Source organism: Phalacrocorax aristotelis, chromosome 5 (genome assembly GCF_949628215.1).
Source record: "Phalacrocorax aristotelis chromosome 5, bGulAri2.1, whole genome shotgun sequence".
Taxonomy (NCBI): Eukaryota; Metazoa; Chordata; class Aves; order Suliformes; family Phalacrocoracidae; genus Phalacrocorax; species Phalacrocorax aristotelis.
In genome coordinates this window covers 68,891,040-68,910,756 of record NC_134280.1, presented here as the reverse complement: position 1 = coordinate 68,910,756, position 19,717 = coordinate 68,891,040, and the positions used below count along the sequence as shown (strand labels likewise).

Below are 19,717 nucleotides of genomic sequence, written 5' to 3'. Positions count from 1 at the left end.
GGGTTGGCAATTTTGTGGTAGCCCAGTATAGTAATTGCTTTCTGGAAATATACCTTAGTTTTCATAGCATGGTCTATACCATTGTTACAAATATACGTGCCTGGTCTGAGAGTGAACTATTTTCTTCTTTTTCAGACAAAGAAAATAATTTGATTACTTCCTTCCGCTCTTCATGCTGCTTTTAGCTGTTCTTGGAAACCTGTTAGAAATCTGGCTATTTCTAGTTGGCTGATGCAGAGAGTGAATTAACACTGAAGGGCACAGAGCGTGTGATGAAGCTGTTCTGTCACAGGTAAGCAGTGCACATGCAATTGAGAGGCACTAGTAGAGACCCCTGATTTGTCTGGTCCCCTTGCTTCTACCCCAGTTCTTATTGTGTTGGATATCTTGGAACGGGACGTTTAAATCCTCAGTAAGGAATATCCTGCCCATACCTGGGGGCTTCTGTTCCCTGGTTGGTTTCCCTTGGAAAAGGCTGGTGATACCTTAGCAGCAGGGGGAGAGTAGGATTTATCAGGCAAAGTGTTATTGTATACATGCTATTGTATTCATGCTACACATGAAACTCTAAAAATGGAAAGGAGTGTAACTCCTAACAGAAAGAAAACACTGCGTGAGGTAAGTAAGAAAGCAGGCACTGCTGTTAAGCTGGGTGATTTTTCTATTGTTAAATTACTCGGAATAGTAGGAAAAACAAACTGTGTGGGTGTATTGGAGAAGTGTGGTAAACGGAAGGAATAGCAATGACTTGTGGAAATCTGTCGAGTACTTGCACAGCTGCATTTTTCCCAAATAATGTCAAGTTCCCGTTGGCCAACTATGTAGCAATTCTCAGTAGCGATTTCTGCTCGCTTTTACGATTGAAATGAATCCTAAGAGGTAGACAGAACAGGATGAATTTTAGAGAAAGCTTTTTGCAAAGAGGCATCACAAAACAAAGTACAAAAGCTTTTTAGAAAGAGAGGTGGTAGAGATTGTTCTTACTGCCTGGCCTTCCCATTTGTACAGGGCTCAGTGTGAAGACAAGAGTTGGGGGTGGGGGGGGGGTGGGGGTGGGGAAGGATGTTTCTGTGTATGATCTTAGAGCTCTGGACAAGGAACTAACATGTTGTACCCTTGTTTTGAGGAGGCAGTGGAGAGATGTAGGGACGGACACCATGTGGTAACCTACCAAAAGTCATGGTTAAGAAGTCTATAGTAGCCCATGGTACCTACTATATAGGATTAAATATAGATGTAAGAGTGGAATGGTCATATCTTTAAAAAGAAGTGTATTGATTGAATGCGCCAAACACATGAGACTCAAAGCTGTATACTTTGAATCAGTAACACCTTGTCCTACATTCAGGTACCTGTTTACCACGTGTACTGTCAGCTCTGTTGTCTTTGCTGGGCTTGAAACTCTTAAGAACAGTGCTCAAGCCTGAAAAATATGACAAAGTAGCAGAGTTAGCTTTGATCTGTAAAATAACCACCAAGTGAGGTATCGGAATTGTGTTGTAAAAATACCTATTTCTGAACTGACATTGGAGCACAAAGTGTGAAGTGTTATGATTTTCAAATAATTTGGAATGATTGAGGGAATTATGTCTAGTTTTATTAGAGAACTTATGCTTCATGTTCATGCTTTTGTGGGGAGAAGCTATGAAAAAGCAAAGACCTGAATTATAGCTGGGCTTGCGTCTGAGAAAGATGTAATGTTAAAAAAAGCAGTTTTGAGGGTCAGCGAGTGGGAAGTTGGTATGCTTTAAGTACTTTGTCTTTTAGTATAATGGAAGCTGCTTGCTCCTGTGAGCAGAAGTGCCTAAGTAAAAGATATGATTTTTCAAGTATTTAATTAAAATCTAATATTTGTTCTGATATATTTGTCATTGCCACTAAGCAAAGTGAGTACTGCAGTACGAAAATACAAAAGGAGAGCCCGTAAGGTGTTATGCTTTTGAAGTAGAAAAATATTTTGTAGCCTAGATGGGGGGGGAATCTGTGGAACAGTGACTTGCTAGCCATGCAAACGGGTGGTCCACAGCCACATCTGCTCAAAGCATTTGTTAGCTCCAGCCTTTGTAGGAAAGCGCTGCGCTCTAGGTCAGGTTGTGAGCAAATACAACCCTTCCGCTTCCTCTATAGCAAGTCGTCGTGAAGGGAAAGTATCACAGTCTGAGAATATATTTCTGGTCTGAGAGTGTGACTGTAAAATATTTACCTTTTAGAGTTTTAAATGCACCTTTCTAGGCACTTTTTTAACAACGGGAAAAAAAAGTCAAAGGATTTGGCGTGTTCATTGTTGCCCTGTGAAGTGGGTGTCATCGCGGTCAGCCCGCTCTTCTAAATTTTAGACGACTTCAAGTGAAACCTTTTGGCCTCGTACAACCAAAAGACAACAGGACATGACACTTGGTATTTTTGATTGGAATCTATTTAGTTGAAGAACAAAGAAAAATACTCTGCAAAAGCACAAGAAATTCCCACCTAAGTGAAGGATGCCACCTACAGAAGGTGGAGAGAACCCCTGCTTTGAGCGAGGTTTCACAGGGGTGGCTTAGGTTAGTGAGTGCTGAAATTCATGACTGAGGTTTCCTTCCACAGGTTCTAAATACCAAACATAATTTTAGAGAGAAAAGAAGCACAGTGTATCTTACAGAGTAGAAGTAAAATGCTGGGTTTGTAAATAAGCTGTTGAAAAACCAATGCTTGAAATATGCCACGTTACAGATGTTTGCAGTCACTGCAGTTTCCTGTATGGAGGGGTGAAATGAGGCTGGGCGTTAACAAAATGCACTCTTGGCTACCTTTGCTCTCTGTGTCAGACCCTTGTCACTTAGGGCTGATGTAATTTAGTGCTCTGTGGCCTGTGACATGATACGGTGCCTGCCTGGGCGCTTTGATGGGCAGGTGGCTGTAAATAGCAGCGGAATGGTGATCTTTGTGGGGAGGGGTTCATTTCTTGTAGAAAGATGTGGAAACTGCGTTTAAAAGTTGAATTGCAAGAGCTCTGGAGCCCTCAGTACAAGGACATGGATCTGCTGGAGCGGAACAGAGGAGGCCATGAGAACGCTCCGAGGGCTGGAGCCCCTCTGCTGCGAGGCCGGGCTGGGAGAGCTGGGGTTGTTCAGTCTGGGGAGGAGAAGGCTGCGGGGAGACCTTATTGAGGCCTTCCTGTGCTTAAAGGGGGGCTGTAGGAAGGATGGGGACAGTCTCTTCAGCAAGGCCTGTTGCGATAGGACAAGGGGTGATGGTTTTAAATTAAAGGAGGAGAGATTTAGACTGGAGATAAGGAAAAATTTCCTATAGTGAGGGTGGTGAAGCACTGGAATGGGTTGCCCAGAGGGGTTGTGGAGGCCCCATCCCTGGAAACACTCAAGGTCAGGCTGGGCGGGGCTCTGAGCAACCTGGTGTGGTTGAGGATGTCCCTGCTCACTGCGGGGGGTGGGACAGGATGGCCTCCACAGGTCCCTTCCAACCCAATGACTCTATGAACCTGAGAACCTGATGCGGGCGGGAAGGTTTCTCCCCCCCCCGCCCGCCTCCGCCGCGGCCGGTGCCCGGTGCAGCCGATGGGGGGCGCCCTCTGCCCGCGCGCCGCCGGCCCGGGCGGGACCATCGTTCGGCCGGAGGGAGGGAGCGGGGGGAGCACCAAACCAGACACCTCCGCTTCTTACCCAGCTCACGGTTCAAGGTCAGGGCTGTGTAAACCGCCGCACAAAGGCTCCTTTCAGGAGCCAGCTTCGCGGCCGCCCGCTCAAGCCTCCATTCAGGCGGTGACCCCCCCCTCCCCTCCGCCCTGCGGGGAGCCAGGCGTGCGCGACCTCCACCCCAGGGAACCGCCGCACCGCCCGGCCCCGAGGTCCCCGCGGTCCCCGCCTGCCCGGAGCGGGGCCGGGGGGCAGCGAAGCGCCCGCCGCCGCTGCCCGGTCCCGCAAACCGGCGGCGCCGCTCCCCCCCTCCCCTCAGCGTCCCTCCCGCCCCTCTCATTTGCATACTACCCGCCCAACTCGTTTTTTACTGGCGGAGACCGACTCCGTCGGCGTCGCTGATTGGTGTTTCTCCCCGCAGGTTATTTGCATGCGATGGGGCGGAGCGCCCGGCGGAGAAGTTGAGTCGGAGCCGCCGTCAAGTGTCCCGTCGAGCGGCTCGCGCGGAGCCCGCCCCTCCCCGCGCCGCCGCCTCGCGCCCTCCGCGGGCCCCGCGCCCTGCCCGGGCAGCAGCCGGCTCGGCTCTGTACGGCCGGTGCTCCGTTCCGCTCCGCTCCGCTCGGCTCTGCACCGCGCCGCCGGCTGCCGCCAGCCCTCGCTCCCGAGGCAGAAGATGGCTGAGAGCAGCGTCCCTGCGGGATGGAGGTAGCTGGTCCTCGGCAGAGCCGGCGTGCGGGGAGGGCTCGTTCCCACCGTGCTGCAAATCCTCCCGCGCCGCTGGCGGGACGGGCGGCTCTGTCTCGGTAGGCGCAGGAAGGATCTGTCCCAGCCTCACCTTTCGTGCTCTTCGCGGTTGGCATAACCAGTCTTTCCTATGGCTGGGATATACAGCTCTACTCTGAAGACCCTGGAGGATTTAACTTTGGACTCTGGTTATGGGGCAGGGGATTCCTGCAGGTCCCTTAGTCTCTCGTCTTCCAAGTCCAACTCCCAAGCCTTCACCTCTTCTCAGCACAGAGGCAACTGGTGGTACTACTCGGGCTCCATGAACAGTAGGAATAATAGCTGGGATACCGTGAACACTGTTCTGCCAGAAGACCCCGAGGTTGCAGATATCTTTTCCAAGTGTCCTAAGCTGCCGGACCTAGAGGAATACCCTTGGACTGATGAGGACATTGGAAAAATACTCAGAAAAGGGAAGGGAGATGGCAACACCAGAACCTTTTCTCAGGAAGCTGTCAGGCGGCTCTCGCAGTTACTGAGACGCGTCTTGATCAGGGTCTCCAGGGAAGCTCAGCGGCTGAGCGTGATGCACTCCAAGTGCACCAGGTTTGAGGTGCAGAGTGCAATCAAGCTCATCCAGAGCTGGTCGTTGTCGGAAAGCTGTGTCTTGGCGACTGTCAAGGCGCTCTCTCTGTACAGCATGAGTGCTGGAGATGGACTGAGGAAAGGTAAATCGGCTAGATGCGGCCTCACCTTTTCAGTGGGGAGGTTTTTCAGGTGGATGGTGGACACTAGGATCTCAGTTAGGATCCATGAGTATGCAGCCATTTCTTTAACCGCTTGCATGGAGAACCTTGTCGAAGAGATTAAGGCTAGGGTTTTGGCAAGTCAGAGCCCAGATGGTGGAGGAGGGGAGATCTCAGCTGAAATCCTGGAGATGGTTATCAACAACGATGCTGAACTTTGGGGAGTGTTGCAACCTTACGAGCATCTCATCTGTGGGAAAAACGCCAATGGTAAGATCTGTCTTTTACGATTGCTGATCTTAGTACCTGCAAACTTTACAGTAAAATAATTGATTTCTGCGGGCTTGGGGGGTTTTCTTGTTTTTTCTTTTCATCTGATCTGGTCGTGGTTTGTGCATGCGTAAAGTAGACCAGGCAAGAGCGATCCTGCTTTACTCTTAAGGTGTATCAGTTTATAAAAGGTGCGGAGGCTGTGGGAAACCAAGCCCTGTTGTCTTAACAAATATCTCCTGACTTTCTACCAGCTGCTCTTTTGAGCATTTTTACTATAACTGGCATGTAAAGATGCTTCTCTGTAACCATAAGGTGAAATGTGCTTTACAAGCTGCTCTGCAGAAACCACCACTATTTTTTTTTAAACAAAGTTTATATTACAGTGAAAACCTTGCCGTTTCATTTTAAAGACGCTATTCCCACATGCGGCCTGGAGAGGGAAAACAATGGTTTTTTTTTTCCTTTGCGGTAGTAAAACTCAGTTTCTGAGCAAAGCCTTCTAACTCCATTTTATTTAGACTTCTTTCTAGTTTAGCAGAAACCTGTGTTGTAATTACACTTCTGCAGTACACGAGAGCTTGTGCTTGGCTTGCCGAAGGGAGTATGTTGGATGGTGCCTCAGTAATGAGAATAACCTAGCATTAAGGTACTTACCTCTGTAATTGGTTTAGAAAGCAGACTTTTTGAACAGTTAAGTAGATAGAGGAATGTTGGCGTCTTCCTATGAGACTGAGGAGTAATTTGAAAGGCTGAAGTCATGACAGTTCTGTTAAGATGCTGTACTGTTTATTTTGCATTGTCACACTGAGGAGTACCATATTTTTCCATGGAAAACTTAGAGAAACATTTGACTTGGAAAACTCTTCTGTATACCATGCACAGTTTTGTGACTGTTGCTGGCCTCGTTGTTACAGACGGGTATTCCATGCATAATATCTGATTTAGCTGTTTATAAAACCAAGTGGCTTGGTTCTCGTCGAAAGACTATCTCATACCAAGAATCAAGTAGAGGAGCAGATTTTCTTTGTGGGGAAAAATACACCTTAGGTGAATGTTAGTAATGAAACACTTTGCCAGAGAAGGGCCAACTCAACCTTTGACCCTTGGGTGCGCTGATTTCCTGCAGTTATCCTGTACCAAAGCAATAATGTCGCCATCCAGATCACTAGCAGGTAGGGGCAGAGACTGGCTCACACTACAGTGTGAGAGGATGGCCGCCCGCTATTGCGGTGCTCACAAAACCTCTCTCGGTCGCTCTGTCTGCCCTCTGTCCACTGACAGTGTCACTTAATGTGTGTGAAATAAATGTGAGGAGCCCTTTGGGATGTGCTCTTGGCACTGGTACAAGACACAACTGTAACTTTAAAAGTCAAACGTAGGCATCTGCTTTAACTGCGAGCTCTTAGATGGAAGACTGCAAAAGTACGGGGATGTCTTGTCCTCTGCCAAAACACTTGTCACGAGTCTTTGTGTGCCATGGGGGTATTTGCCACCAGGTCCAAAAAGAGGACTCTCTTTCCTCTCTTGTTCCTTGTTCAGGGCTGCTGGAGTAAAATACTGTGGTTCTGTAAAGTAAAATGTGCTTCAGCTGTTCTCTGCTTGGTGCTTCTGTGTGTGAAATGGAGAGGAAGAGTCAGTCCCTCACGGAGCTTTTCCTTTTTTTTTCTTTCTTGAGAAATCTCTTTGAAAAAAATTGCAATGAATGAATGGAAGCTGATGCTCAATTGAAACATGAGTGCCTGTGCAGGGAAATGCTTATAAATATTCAAACCACCAAATGGTCAGTTACGATAAGGCTTGTATAGTGTGATACCAAGCAGTCACTGGCCACAGAAGGGTTGGCTTCTGTTGCCTCTTCTGTTGTTGTTCTCTTTCAGATCAATCCTGTCAATAATTGAATGCGTTTTTTAAGTCTGAAAATTGAATAAAATGGCACATGAAGGTGTCCTGCGATTTCCTGTGACAGTCTGTCACTAGTATTTTACCTGACACAAGTCAGTGAATCTTCTAAATGGATCTCTTTGCAGGTGTAAGACCACAAATGCTTTTATATGGATGCAAAAAGCTTGAAATAACTTCTTAATTCTTTCTCCCTGTAGGAATTGTAAATTAGTAGTATTCACATCATTCTCCACAGTGCCTTCAAATTATCTTGTCTTTTACATTAATTTAAATCTGAGATAGATCTAGCGGTAAAATAACTGGATTTATTCCAGTATAAGGAACAGAAAAACTTGCTTCACTGTCACTTTTTTTTCTTTTATAGTAAGAACATTTCAATGGAGTACTTGTAAATTGTGAACTTGGCATGTGTGTGTTTGGGGTTTGTTTTATAGCGCTGAATTTGATGCTAGAGATAAAAAGCACTTAGAGGTTAAGTTCTAACTCCAGTCAAGCATTGCAATCGCTGGCTGAAATCCCTGGCAGCGTGCTATGCAGAAGATTGCACTGGATTATCATAATGGACCTTTCTGGCATTATGATCTATTGAATACAGTTTTCATTATTGGATCAGGATAGCATCCTTCTTTGGAGTCTAAGAAACAGTAAGTAAACACATAAATCTTCATAAAGTCTCAAGAGGCTGAGGTTTAGACCTGTATTCAGTGACTAATCTCCCATCAAAGACAGTAGTCCAGCCACTCTTCTTACTTTGGAGGTTGAAATCTTAATATTCTGTGTTGTAACAAACATGTTTTGATCAACACCTGGTGTGTGAAGGGTAAAGCTTAAAACTCCGTAAATGCGTAAGGGGAATTTTAATGTTATTTTAAAATAAATAATAATCTATCTGTGGCTTATTTATTCACCCTGTGAAGCTGTTCTTCAGTCAATTCTCTGCTGCTTCTATGAGACATATTCTGCTGTTAGTAGTTCTGACTTCATGCTTGGGACTCCGTGTCTCTGCCTTGGAAGGAGGAATGTCATCTGAGCTTGTGGCTGTACGGAGATCTGTGGGAGCTCTCTGGGTGTGTTAATGCGTCCGAGGGCAAAGTCTTTTCAGACACAGCCTAGGTGGGATGTTGTAAAAATAATGCAGTGCAAGCTGGAACGAAAATGAAACAAGAGCAGCAAAAATGATAAGCAGCTATTGGAAGGTAAAAAAAGTATGTAAATTGGAACACGTGTTTTATTTTCTATTTTTAATTAGATGGAGATATGATACGCATTGGTTTTTGATAGAGCTACAGAATGTATCTGGTAGTTTCACAGGGATTTTGAGACATGCTAATTTGGAATATTAGAGTCTATTAATTTAAAATGTATGTTGGGAGGCGAGGAGAAATGTGAACTTACCTTGGAAATGTGATTCTTTTACTTGATGTTCCTGTGTTTGACTGGTGCATGGTTCATTAGAACCTGAACTGTCAGCACTGCAAATACGTTTTGATATTATTGCCCTATTAACTGCGGCTCTTAGATTGTACTTAACTATCCGGTTACAGCCGAGCACTCCCACGACAGCCAATACACCTGCTGTGCTATTTAATGCATCAGCACATCCTGGTGTTCTGTAGATATAAGTGTTGACAGATGTTTTGGGGGGAAAAAAAGGGAGAGGAAGGGGGAATTTAGCAGAATTTAGCTTGGTAATGCTGTTTCTTCACATGCCCCTTAGCTGAAACACTTGAAGATCTCTGTGGACGAACTAATTCACGAACTGGCCCGTTGATTTGCTCAGCTGATGATTAGTAGAAACAGAGTCCGAAATAAGCTCTACTTGCGTCTGGAGAGATTTTTCTTAGAAAGGGGTTGAGGAGGGTTAAGGGGGGAAGTGTGTAACCTTTCCTCACGGTGGGAGAGAATGGTTTGGATTTGCTAAAATTAGACCAAGCATGAATTACCTTCTCTGTGATACTATACATAGCGGCACACCCTACCAAGCATCAAGCGTGGACTTTGGATTTAGTATCACTAACTAACCCCATTTTATTTTATATTTCTCACTGCACTAATATAGGTTAAAAGTTATAGCTGATTTTTATCACTGAGGATTTTTTCAGAGCTAAGCCAATATTGTAATTCCTTTTTATAGTTATCAAAATGATCTAAACTTTTTTATTTCAGTGTAGTCATGGTACCGTACTGAAATCCAGCATGAAAAAGAAAATTGACATTTCAATAAATGGAATGCCCTTTTGTTATCTGAACTGAACGAACTGTTGTGCTTGTAGAGAGCCTCATCAATTTTAATAAGCTATCAGCTTCACAACTATTCAGGAAGAAACCACATGGTAGAAGGGGTGCGTTTTGGGGAAGAGCTGCAAATGCAATCCATAGGCTAAGCAGAAGTACAGGGCTAGTACAGCCGTACCACAGGTGGTTTGCAAATCATTTAAAAAAAAAAAAAATCAAACTAAGACCTCTGTCTTCTGCTTCAGATATGACAACACAGCATTGCTTACTGGGGATTCCTGGGGAGGAACCTGATAGAGCTAGGTGTGCGTTTCCGTGTCGGATGAGCTGGTCGTAGCTATGATCCTATTTGAACTATGCCTTCGTTCACCTCTCTACAAATGTACCCCCAGTGTTCCTTGTGTGCTGCTTCTCCTATACATTCAACAACTTGGATTTATACCCACAAAACCACAGGGAGAAATTCTTTAAGCCTAATGTTAGTGCTTGTATATACATGCTCACCTCTCCTACAAATGCAAACCGCTAGATGCACAATTAAAAATACCAGCATCTGCAGATACGCATCTTGCTTGTGTTAAAGGGTAGATCAAGTAAAGCTAAAATGCCTTTTTCTCCTTAGAGTGGGTGTTGTGTGTGTATATGTATTTCATTTAGTGATGGAAGACTTCATTAATAAAGTAATAATGCCATCTTAAATTTAAACCTTCAAGTTGCTGATAATGCACCATGGCAATAAAGTTTGGGTCCTTTCAGTTCAATCGGTTAAAGAACAAGTGCTGGAAGTCCCTCTGTGCATAACTACTAGCAGCAAATGCTGATATTTGGATTTCAAGTGGAATCGGTGTTGGTGATGGTTTATCCCTGCAAATCTGAGGAACAAGGCCTGTGAATAAGGAACCTCTTGGAGAGAAAAGTCTGACCTGTTGCGTCAAGGCTGAAGTCTGTTGTTACTGCAAAAGCCAGTCAGCTGATCCTTCTGAACTGAGCCACCAGAGTGTTGGTTTTTTTTTTTTCCCATGTACCCCGTTTAATTTCTCATGTGGTTTGAAACCTAAACTCATCTGATCTGCGGAGAGTTGATGGTTGTCAGTGAACTTCCCTAACTGATCTCTAGCATTACAAATCGCCTCCTCTTTCTTGAGACCAGCACTCACCCAGTGCATGGATGTTGTATATATTGGAGCTGCTTTGAAATCTTAATCCCACCTAATTTGGGGCTACGCCAAAACTAATTGCAATAGTAACACACGGTGGCAGTGAGTTTTGAATAAATTGTGTTTTGATAATGGGGTTGAGATGAAAGATCTTTTTACACTGAAAAAAATCTTGTTTGGGTATTAACGTAACGTTTTCATGTTGTAGTAATTTAATTCTGCTCAGGTAGCTGGCGTGATTCAATTAGTCTGGTTAATGGTCCGTTTAGAGCTTCCTTCCTTATCTGTTTCATTTTTCTGTCCCTTTCGCCAGCTTGGTGGTGTAATGCACGGGTATGCGATACTGCAAGGGAAATGTTTAAGCTTAAAGCCTTCTGTCATATGAAATGTAAGAAGGAAAGTACTGAACATACTTGCTTACAACAGACTGTATAAAATTCATTTATTAAACCATTACTAAGTTGCAGAGGGGCATGGGCTTAGCACTCAAGTGCTTAAATAACTTCAGAAAGAACTGAAGCTTAAAAGTGCCTGTTTGCACTTGGAAGCTTAAACCCAAGATCTTAATGTTGTGAACTTAGAAGTTCATTTTTAAAAAGAACTCACCTTTGGCCTCATTTGTCCATTTTCTTACATTGCTGTAAGATAATATTAATCCTGTGATCTTCACTAAGTTGGTATGTTTTCCTTTCTTACAGTAAAATGAACAGGTGTTTATCTTGCGCAATGTGTCCATTGTGCCAGCAGAATTCAAAAGAAGAGAAAAAGGCTTCTGAACACACTAAAACCACCAGACACTCAGCAGTGCCCAGCAAATCCTTCAGCAGTCTTTATTCTTAATGTTTGGAAACGAGATCAAAAAAATTCTTTGTTTATATTTTAGTTCTCCTTTTGCATTTAGTCAATGCTAAGCTTTTCAAGTAAATATGTGGCCCTTATTTATAAACATTTTCACATTGTAACAGGCTCGGGAGTCCTGCTTTGTGGTGGTCTTCTGTGGACTTTAAGAAAAACCTCTCTCATTTACTTAAATTCTGCTCCACCAGTAGCCAACAGAAGAAAATGTCCATTTGCTCGCACTGAACTATGAGAATTCAAGCTGATGAACAAAAGAATAAACCCCATCATTTCTGATGCTGGTCTTGTTTTATGGGATTAATTTACATGTTATTTTGAACATAAGTGCCTAACAAGACACTTGGTTACATCTAAGCAAGCCTGAGGCAATGGTAAAACCAGTACAATGGTGGCTTCATGCTTTCTTAATTTACAAATTGGGACAAAAATATTTTGGCAGAGCTCTGATTCCTTCCCTAGGAGAACAAGAGCTATGTTCAAAACAAAACCAAACAAACCTGCCGGACCTTGTTAGGAGCATCTACGTCAATTTAAGGCTTCCAAGTTGTGCATTTGAGAGAGGAGAGCCTTTTAAATGGAGCCTTCTTGCTCCATAAGGCAGAGCAGGCCTTATCGCAAGAAAGCAATGATAGAAAGTGGAAAGGATGCACAAATGCTGAAAGGTTTGTTCCTTTCACCCAAACACATCCAGACTTGCCTCCAGACTGAAGTCACGAACCCAGGTGGGACTGTGAGCTCATTCTGGTCCTTAGGAAATGTTTGGCTACGGCGGGTGTGACTTTGGTATGCTTGGCAACTGGAGCGGGGAGAGACCAGCACTGGGACAGGCCGGCTGTGGGCAGGGCACGGCTGAGGGTTGTTTGTCAACCTGTAATTAAAGTGGCTGCTTGCAGCCTGCTAGGGTGGTGGTTGCAGCTTCTGTGAGCCTGGAATATGTGGGGTAGAATTAATAGCGTGAAAGTAACTTCTGAGGGAAGGGTGTGCTGTAACCACTGCCGTCTTCAGGGGTGGAAACTAAGGATCAGTCCTTTCAGTTCAGGTTTAATGGAATTCTGAGCTATAAAATCCTTGTCTATTAAAACCTACTTGCTTATATGTTACTTGCAGATGAAAGTCCCTCAGGATTGTAAAATTCCTCCTCATCTGCTCAAAACCTGTTACTTAATGATGTGATTTCATTAACTATTGTGGTGGTCCTCTAGGAGGCAATTGTTTGGATTGGTCTTCACTATGATCTTAACATGAAATGTGTCTTTGAAACAGACATTCAGCAAAGCTGGGATTGTGGACTGTAACCTGTGAGAACCGTTCTTCAGGTCACAGGGACCGCTGTGAATGTACCACCTTCCTGTCGACCAAGCTAAAACTGGTGTTCTTTGTATGGGTTTGACCCCAACAACTCGTAGGTCGGTTGTAAGCCTGAGCACGTGACATCTTGTTCTGGTTGTTCTAATTATTACACCTCAACCATTTCTTTCTTAAAACTTGTTTGATGTTCACCAGGCTGCCTAACCTGCTTTGCGTCTGAATTGAGCAAAACACCAGCTTCCGGAGGATGCTGCAAGGCTTCAGTCCGTCGTCTGGGTAAAGTGCTTTCAGGCTGTGGAGTGACAGGGACAGTAGAAGGCAAAGATTCTTCGTAATCCTCTTGGGTCAATGTACATTGCTCATGAATTTCATGTGAGGCTTTCTCTCTACGCTAACTGTGCTGTCTTACAGTGAGAACGTGTGTCTCCATTTGCTTGCTTACCTTATGCACAAATATCAAGTCAGCTGTTTGACAAGCTTTCTGCTAGGTTTGTGAAAGTGAAATTGAAATCTTGGCCCTGATTTGTTTTTAATTATTATTAATTTATTTTAAAAAATCAGAAGAAAGCTAGCAAAGCTTCCAAGTGACCAAAGTGATGTTTTTGTAGCATTACAGTGCCTCAGGAGGCTGCATCTGGCTCTCCCTGTCCAAAAAATGAAAAAGTCTTGACATAAGCAAAAAAAAAAAAAAAAAAAAGGAAAACTGTGGAAAATGTGCTTAAGTAATTGCTGTAGTTTTTGTGTAGTGACACCAAAATGCTTGAGATGATTCTGGGTATTTGTGGTGTAATCATGGGCTAGAGAATAAGATCTGAAGCCAAATAAACATTTCAGACCAGCTTTTTCAGTTCATGCGTGTAGATTTATAACAACTGATAAATTTGCTGTGGGGCTGTGCAAGATCAAAGTAAATGTTTATGATATTTCAGGGATGAGAGGAAAGGAACACTATGGAAGACATAATCTGCTTGTCCCATTCTTTAGTGTTTATAACATTACAGTCCATGTTGGATACTTCTGTTACTTTCATTTCTAACCCAATCTGCAGTCTGTTGCCTGGATCTTGGAGAATAAAGGAGAAAATATGACTGCATGTTTATGCTGGGTTTTATACATTAAAAAGATAAACACGCAGAGGCATAATTATGTTATGTTCTTGATCTTATAGCTGTGTTTTTTTCCTGATTAATTTCAAGATGACAGTGAATAGATTTTCTTCTAATACTTACATTTTATTGCTTGTGAATAAAGCTCACTACTCTTCAGCTGAAGGGCAAGAGTTGAATATCGGTAAACAGCTGAAGCGGGGAATTAGGCCAGCCTTGCCTCATATTCTTTCTTCAAACTGTTGTGGATTTTTTGATGTTTTAATAGAATTTAGTAGAAATCAATATATTGTTTGCTTGTTGCATTTAGATGACTACCCAATACTCCATGCAGCACAAACTGATGTCAAAATTAGTATGTTAAAGCAAAAAGCCCTTTTTTCAGTTACTTGCAGACAGTTCACTCCTCTTTCACTTAGTTTCCACTTGGACGATCCGTTGATGATCCTGCAGCTTCTTTTAACCTGAAACAGTGAGTGCCTCAGCCTTCCGGATGGGCGAGGAGGCGGTGTCGGGGTGCTGCTGTGGCTTGTGAGGAGCAGGTGTGGTGGTTCTGCGGTTGGCGTGCGCGCGTGCAGAGCACCCCTCGGGTCAGTTACACTGGAGTGTGACTTCAGAGGTGTCTTTTTTTTGGACTGTTTTATGTGCTGAGATTGGGAAGAATTGGTAACGCGAGTCATGAGAAACATGAACAGACTGGTGCACGCTGTAAATTTGTCCTCAGAAGTGCTCATCTGTTTCTGCGTCACAAATGGCTGAGAGGTTTCCTTTTTATGTCTCTGTTTTTGTGCAGTTTCCTAAGATAATACCGCAGGTCTAACCAAAACATATGTATGTTGTAATAATATACAAGATAATAATGAAATGTATTTCCTCTGTGGGGGTGGATATAAATTCTGGTTAATCGCACATTGAATTTCTGCTCTTTGGTTTGAATGTTATCTTCCCTCCACCCCCCACCCTGTTTTGTGCTCAACTTGCACTGGCAGTTTTGTTTAGTCTAGAGATCATAAAAATCACTCCAGAGTTGAACTGGTACAGTTTTATTATGGTCTTAGTATGGTTTCTGGTACTTTTTAAGTTACTACATCAAATTTATAAGGTGTCTTTGGATATTTTCTCTGAAGTGATAGTTTAACCTGGAGTGGAGGGAAGAAGATGGAGAACTCTAATAGAGGCAACCAAGACATATCACCTTTATCAGTTGTTTTTAATAAACCATTTCATTCTATTGTCAATATATAAAGACTTCTAAAGCTTGTCTGTGGGCTCTTTTCTTTCAAGAAGTGTTATGAAAAGTCCTCTTTATGCTTTAGCCGTATATGTGGAAATTTTGGCTTGAGTATCAGTTTTGTTTGAACTTATAAGATACTTTAGGGTGACGACAGTGAGATCATCAAGAAGGAAATCTGTCAGAATTATTGTCCATGAACTGCTACTGAAAGCAGGCTCAGAATCCACGCGAGAAGTGCTGCGTACCTTGAAGCTTCATCTTGCTGGAGCCAAAGGAATAATTTCCATTAGTTTTAATGGGGTTTTGATCGGTATCCAGAATAGGTTTGTGGAGCTCTTAGTTCTGAGTAATGCTTCTGCTTGGTGTGGTGTAGGTAGAAGAGAAAGGAGAAAGTCAAGAAAATGGATCAGAGTCATAAACTAGGCTTGGGGCGGGGGAAGAAAAATACAATGTGTTTATTTACCAGTGCTGAGAGACCAGAGTGTTTCATTATAGAGTAAAGCAGCGGCTGATGGTTTTTAATCTGTGATTCCTTACAATAGCAAAGGAATTATTTTGCTTATCAGAAAAGACTGGATTCTTTCTGAAGCAGTTGCCTGGGCTCTTCTGCTGAAATCACTTAGATTGAGGCCACGTGTTTGTCAGAGGTAGCTTTGTTTTAGTACTTCATAATAATAAACTTCAGGGCTTTACACCTTGAGGTGGGAGAAGCTTTGATGGTCGTTCCATGGAAAACCTGGATGTCCTGTCGTGTGTGCCGGGCGCAGGGGGGATTTAAAGCATCTATACACCGAGGCAGTTCTGTAGCTGCGCCGGTGGGTGCGATGTGGGTGACTGGTGCGTTCTTGTTAACGTTATTCCTTGGAAAAAAGCGCCTCCTTCCCCCCACTACCCCTGGCCCCATTCTCCCAGGGCAATGCCAGGTGCAGAGTCTCTTATTAAAGCCACTCAAGGAAGATTCATGTTTAACACTACATTTCCCGGTGGAAAGCAACCCTGGAATTGTTTCTGGCACCTTTTCCCTGTGTATGTAATCTTGGGTCTCGTATTTTTGTTGCAGATGTGTGGAAATACAGCTTTCATCATAGGTTGTTTCGTGGGATGATGTATGTGCTGCACATCAATAAATTTGGGGAGGGGACTGGTTTACTTTGTTTTTAAACGGTTGTAGTGACCTGCTGGAATTGAGTGATAAAATGGTGTGAATTTTCTTCCACCTTGACAGCGGTTCAGAATATAATTTTCATTTTTATAGTATGATGATGTATATGTAAGGCTGTGTAATTGTGGTATTTTATGTTCTCTGCAGAAGGCCGGAGCTTCCCTAAGGCAAGCACAATTTATAAATTAAAATGACTATAATTTATTAGCATGAAGGTAACTCCTGCCATATAGCCAAGACTTAGATAATGCAAATGTTGTGGAAGAAGATTCTAAATTGGCACAGGGCATTTGGCCTACCACCATCTGCAAAGCCCGCGCTCCAATTTTCTGCTGTTGCCACGGGCTGCAGACTCAGACAGGAAATCATGGTAGGGTGGGAAAGGGTCCAAAACATACACAGCTAGTATAAGGTTTGCAGTTAAAAGAGAGGCAGAGAACAGGCTATCTGTTCTACTGAACAGGCAGTGCAAAGTAAAACTGACTCGTGTGTGTGCGCACGCGCACTTTAAATGTCTCTTTATATTTTATATGCTCATTTTTTAAAAGCTTGAATTTTTTCCATGTCAAGTAACGTGTATAACTTCAAATGATCCATTTATATATGAGGGGTCTGATTCAACCCTCTCTTAATTGGTCACGCTGGTCTGAAAGAAGAGTAAAGCAGCGGAGAATCAGGCCCCTGACCACACGTGAAGCTTTGTCTCGGCATGTCAAACAGGAGAGCAGTCCTCTGCCTCCGCTTCCTACCCCGGACTCGCCACTGCCTTCAGATCAGCTTTTGTTTCCAGGGAACAAGGCGCGGGCGCTGTATGAGGAGTGCGGCGTTTAGCCGTAGGAGGCTCTGTGTATGGCCTGTCAAGAGACAGGGACACAGAAGGTGTTTGGTTAGCAGAGCTGGATCGTGTCCTAGCGCTGGGTGGGTCATAGGGTCAGTGTTATCGATGTGTTTCTTTAAACTGTAGGTTGAAACAGGGAATACTGGGGTGACTTGCTTTGGTGAGCAAACAGTTCTCTTACCTGTCAGCGAGAGAGCAAGCATAATAGCGTACAGGTAATGAACGGCACTGTTTGCCAAGCTTCCAGTGGTCTAAAGAGTAGTGTGCAGCTGGTCAGCTTATGGTCCCTTGACAGATGATGGGCGAGAGTAACTTGTCCATCGGTTGCCAATTTGATCTTTGTATAGAGGATGCTTCTTAACTAAAAAATAACAAGAAAGCAACACTGAGCGTCATGCTAGTGACGTGTTCTGGACTGAGAGAATAGGAGCTCCCCAAACTTCTTCTAGCAAAAACCTGAACTAAAACTTTTTCTCACAGGCCCATCTGTGGTTTTGAATTCTGACTGAAGGGAGCTGTACAAGAGGGTGGTTTGTTCTCTGGGCATTTTCCAACCATAGCTTTTATTTGGCCGTAAGAACTGCTTCCTGCTTGCCTTAGCTGTGTATGTAGTCCCTTTTCAGCTGCACGGAAAAGTGAACGGCGAACAGGCGTCAGGTGAGGTCTGTGTGTTACGGTGCCAAATGTTGCTGGATGCGATGGTGATGTACCTGCCAAGAGTGAGACTGAAGCTACCAATTAATACCATTTAGAAATCAAATAACTTGGGTAGCGTTTAACCCTGCGCTGGGATCAGCAAACGAGGCAGCCTATTTCATGACCCTGTATCTTCCAGTAACTGCTGCTTTTTTTGTGTGTAATATCATTTCAGAAAGACTTGCTGATTTTAATTTTTTGTTTTGAATAAAATCTGCCTGGAGACAGCTTTCAAACTGGGAACTGTCTCAGCCAAGCCATCTGCCTGAGTCTTCAGCAGCGCATTGTATTTCTGAAAAGTGGTCTAGAGGAACATCATAATTCTGTAAAGTTTGAGCTGATTCTACATTAAAAGAGGTGATCCAAAAAGCTGCTGCTGGCTTACATGTGAACACTGCCAAGTATTGCTCTGCTGAGAGTACGTAACAAAGAAGTGCTCGCGTGGTTGAGTAAGGCTGATGGGAACAATCTGGTGTGGATTATAGCTCCTTCTGATAGTCCACAATTGTGAGAAGCTACTGTCGCTTGTGTCTTCAACCTGTGTTTTCCTTCGAGGTGCAAGATCTTTTGTTGTCAAGTCCCTTGAGCCAGTTGTGGGGCCAGACACAATATTTCTTGCCTAAAAATATTCATGAAGCTTGCATGGGTTGCCTTCGTCTGACTTTGTCACCCACAGTGATTTCTAGAAGATGACAGAAAAGTTGTATTTGCTTTGTCTTAACTGGGGATTGCTAGACAAATTCTAACTTGACTTTTGGGTCCGTATATGGATATGAATTACAAATCGGCTGCTCTCCCAACCTTGCTATTTTCTTAACTGTTACTAAGGAGTTTGCTCAGTGAGTATCTGTAAAAATTCATTGTATAGGACTGGTTCATCTGAGGACGTTTTTCTGTTCAGGGGCAACAGGTTACTTGTTATGTGATGAACAACATGAGTCTAAAAGGCTCGTGTGGGAGTGATTTCTTCTACTTTTTGTGATTTGCTGTTGAAGAGAAATGAAGCAGTTTATATAAAGCAGCTGCTTATTTTGGAACAAAATCAGCATAACACATTAAAGAACCCATTAATCACTTAGCTTGACCTTAATTTATTATTTAAAAAAACTTCTTGCATCTGTTGTTCATTTCAGAGTGCCAGGGATGTGAAGAAATATGTTATGTATTCAGATCTACAGGTTAAAAGCATCAAATTAAGTTCTAATCAGGAGCAAAACCAAAATGGATTCCTGTTGAAGTATTGGCTCTCCTTCTACTCATTCTCAGGAGTAGAAGTAGTCTGTATAAATACCTGCACAAATAAAGAACTGCTGTGAACTCTCATCTTGTTCCATAGTTGCGATGTGTACATTTTCATCCTGGGATAGTGGTGGCGTCTTTGTTCAATCCTTGCCAACACAAAAGCCCTCGCTCTTTCCTGCAGGCCTTTCAGGAGGGGAAAAAAAGAGGAATAAACCAACTTTTCCATCTCCCCTCCCCTCAAAAATCCCAATTCTCATTTTAAAGAGAACCAATTCTGTATTGAGACTCCAGGTTCCTTGGTGCAGTGTCCTTCTTACATATCCCCTGTTTAGTCGTAATGGTATCAGAAGAGCTTACTGTGTCATAATCATGTTAACTTGTTGCAGAGATTTTTGGGTACTGTGAATAAAAGTATCGGCCATTAAAACCTAGATCAGTTTTGAGGTGGAGGAAGGGGTCAGCAGATGACTTTTCGAAAAGTCTGAATGATTTGGTCAGAAACCTGCCCTGTGATTGCACAGGAGCATAATACAGCTGGCTATTCCTGCAAACCGAAATGTAATCATAGCCACAGGATCAAGCGTTCATCCAGCTTGAAAGTGCTG

General features: G+C 43.5%; 1 protein-coding gene across 1 annotated transcript in view; it reads left to right on the top strand.

Moving 5' to 3' along the window:
• Positions 1-4,086: 4,086 nt before the first annotated feature.
• Positions 4,087-19,717, top strand: part of ABTB2 (ankyrin repeat and BTB domain containing 2) — a 135,025-nt gene continuing 119,394 nt past the window's right edge. Inside the window, exon 1 of the mRNA XM_075095032.1 lies at positions 4,087-5,371. Coding sequence (XP_074951133.1) covers positions 4,507-5,371 — 865 coding nt within the window. The 5' untranslated portion in view covers positions 4,087-4,506. The remainder of the gene's footprint in view (positions 5,372-19,717) is intronic.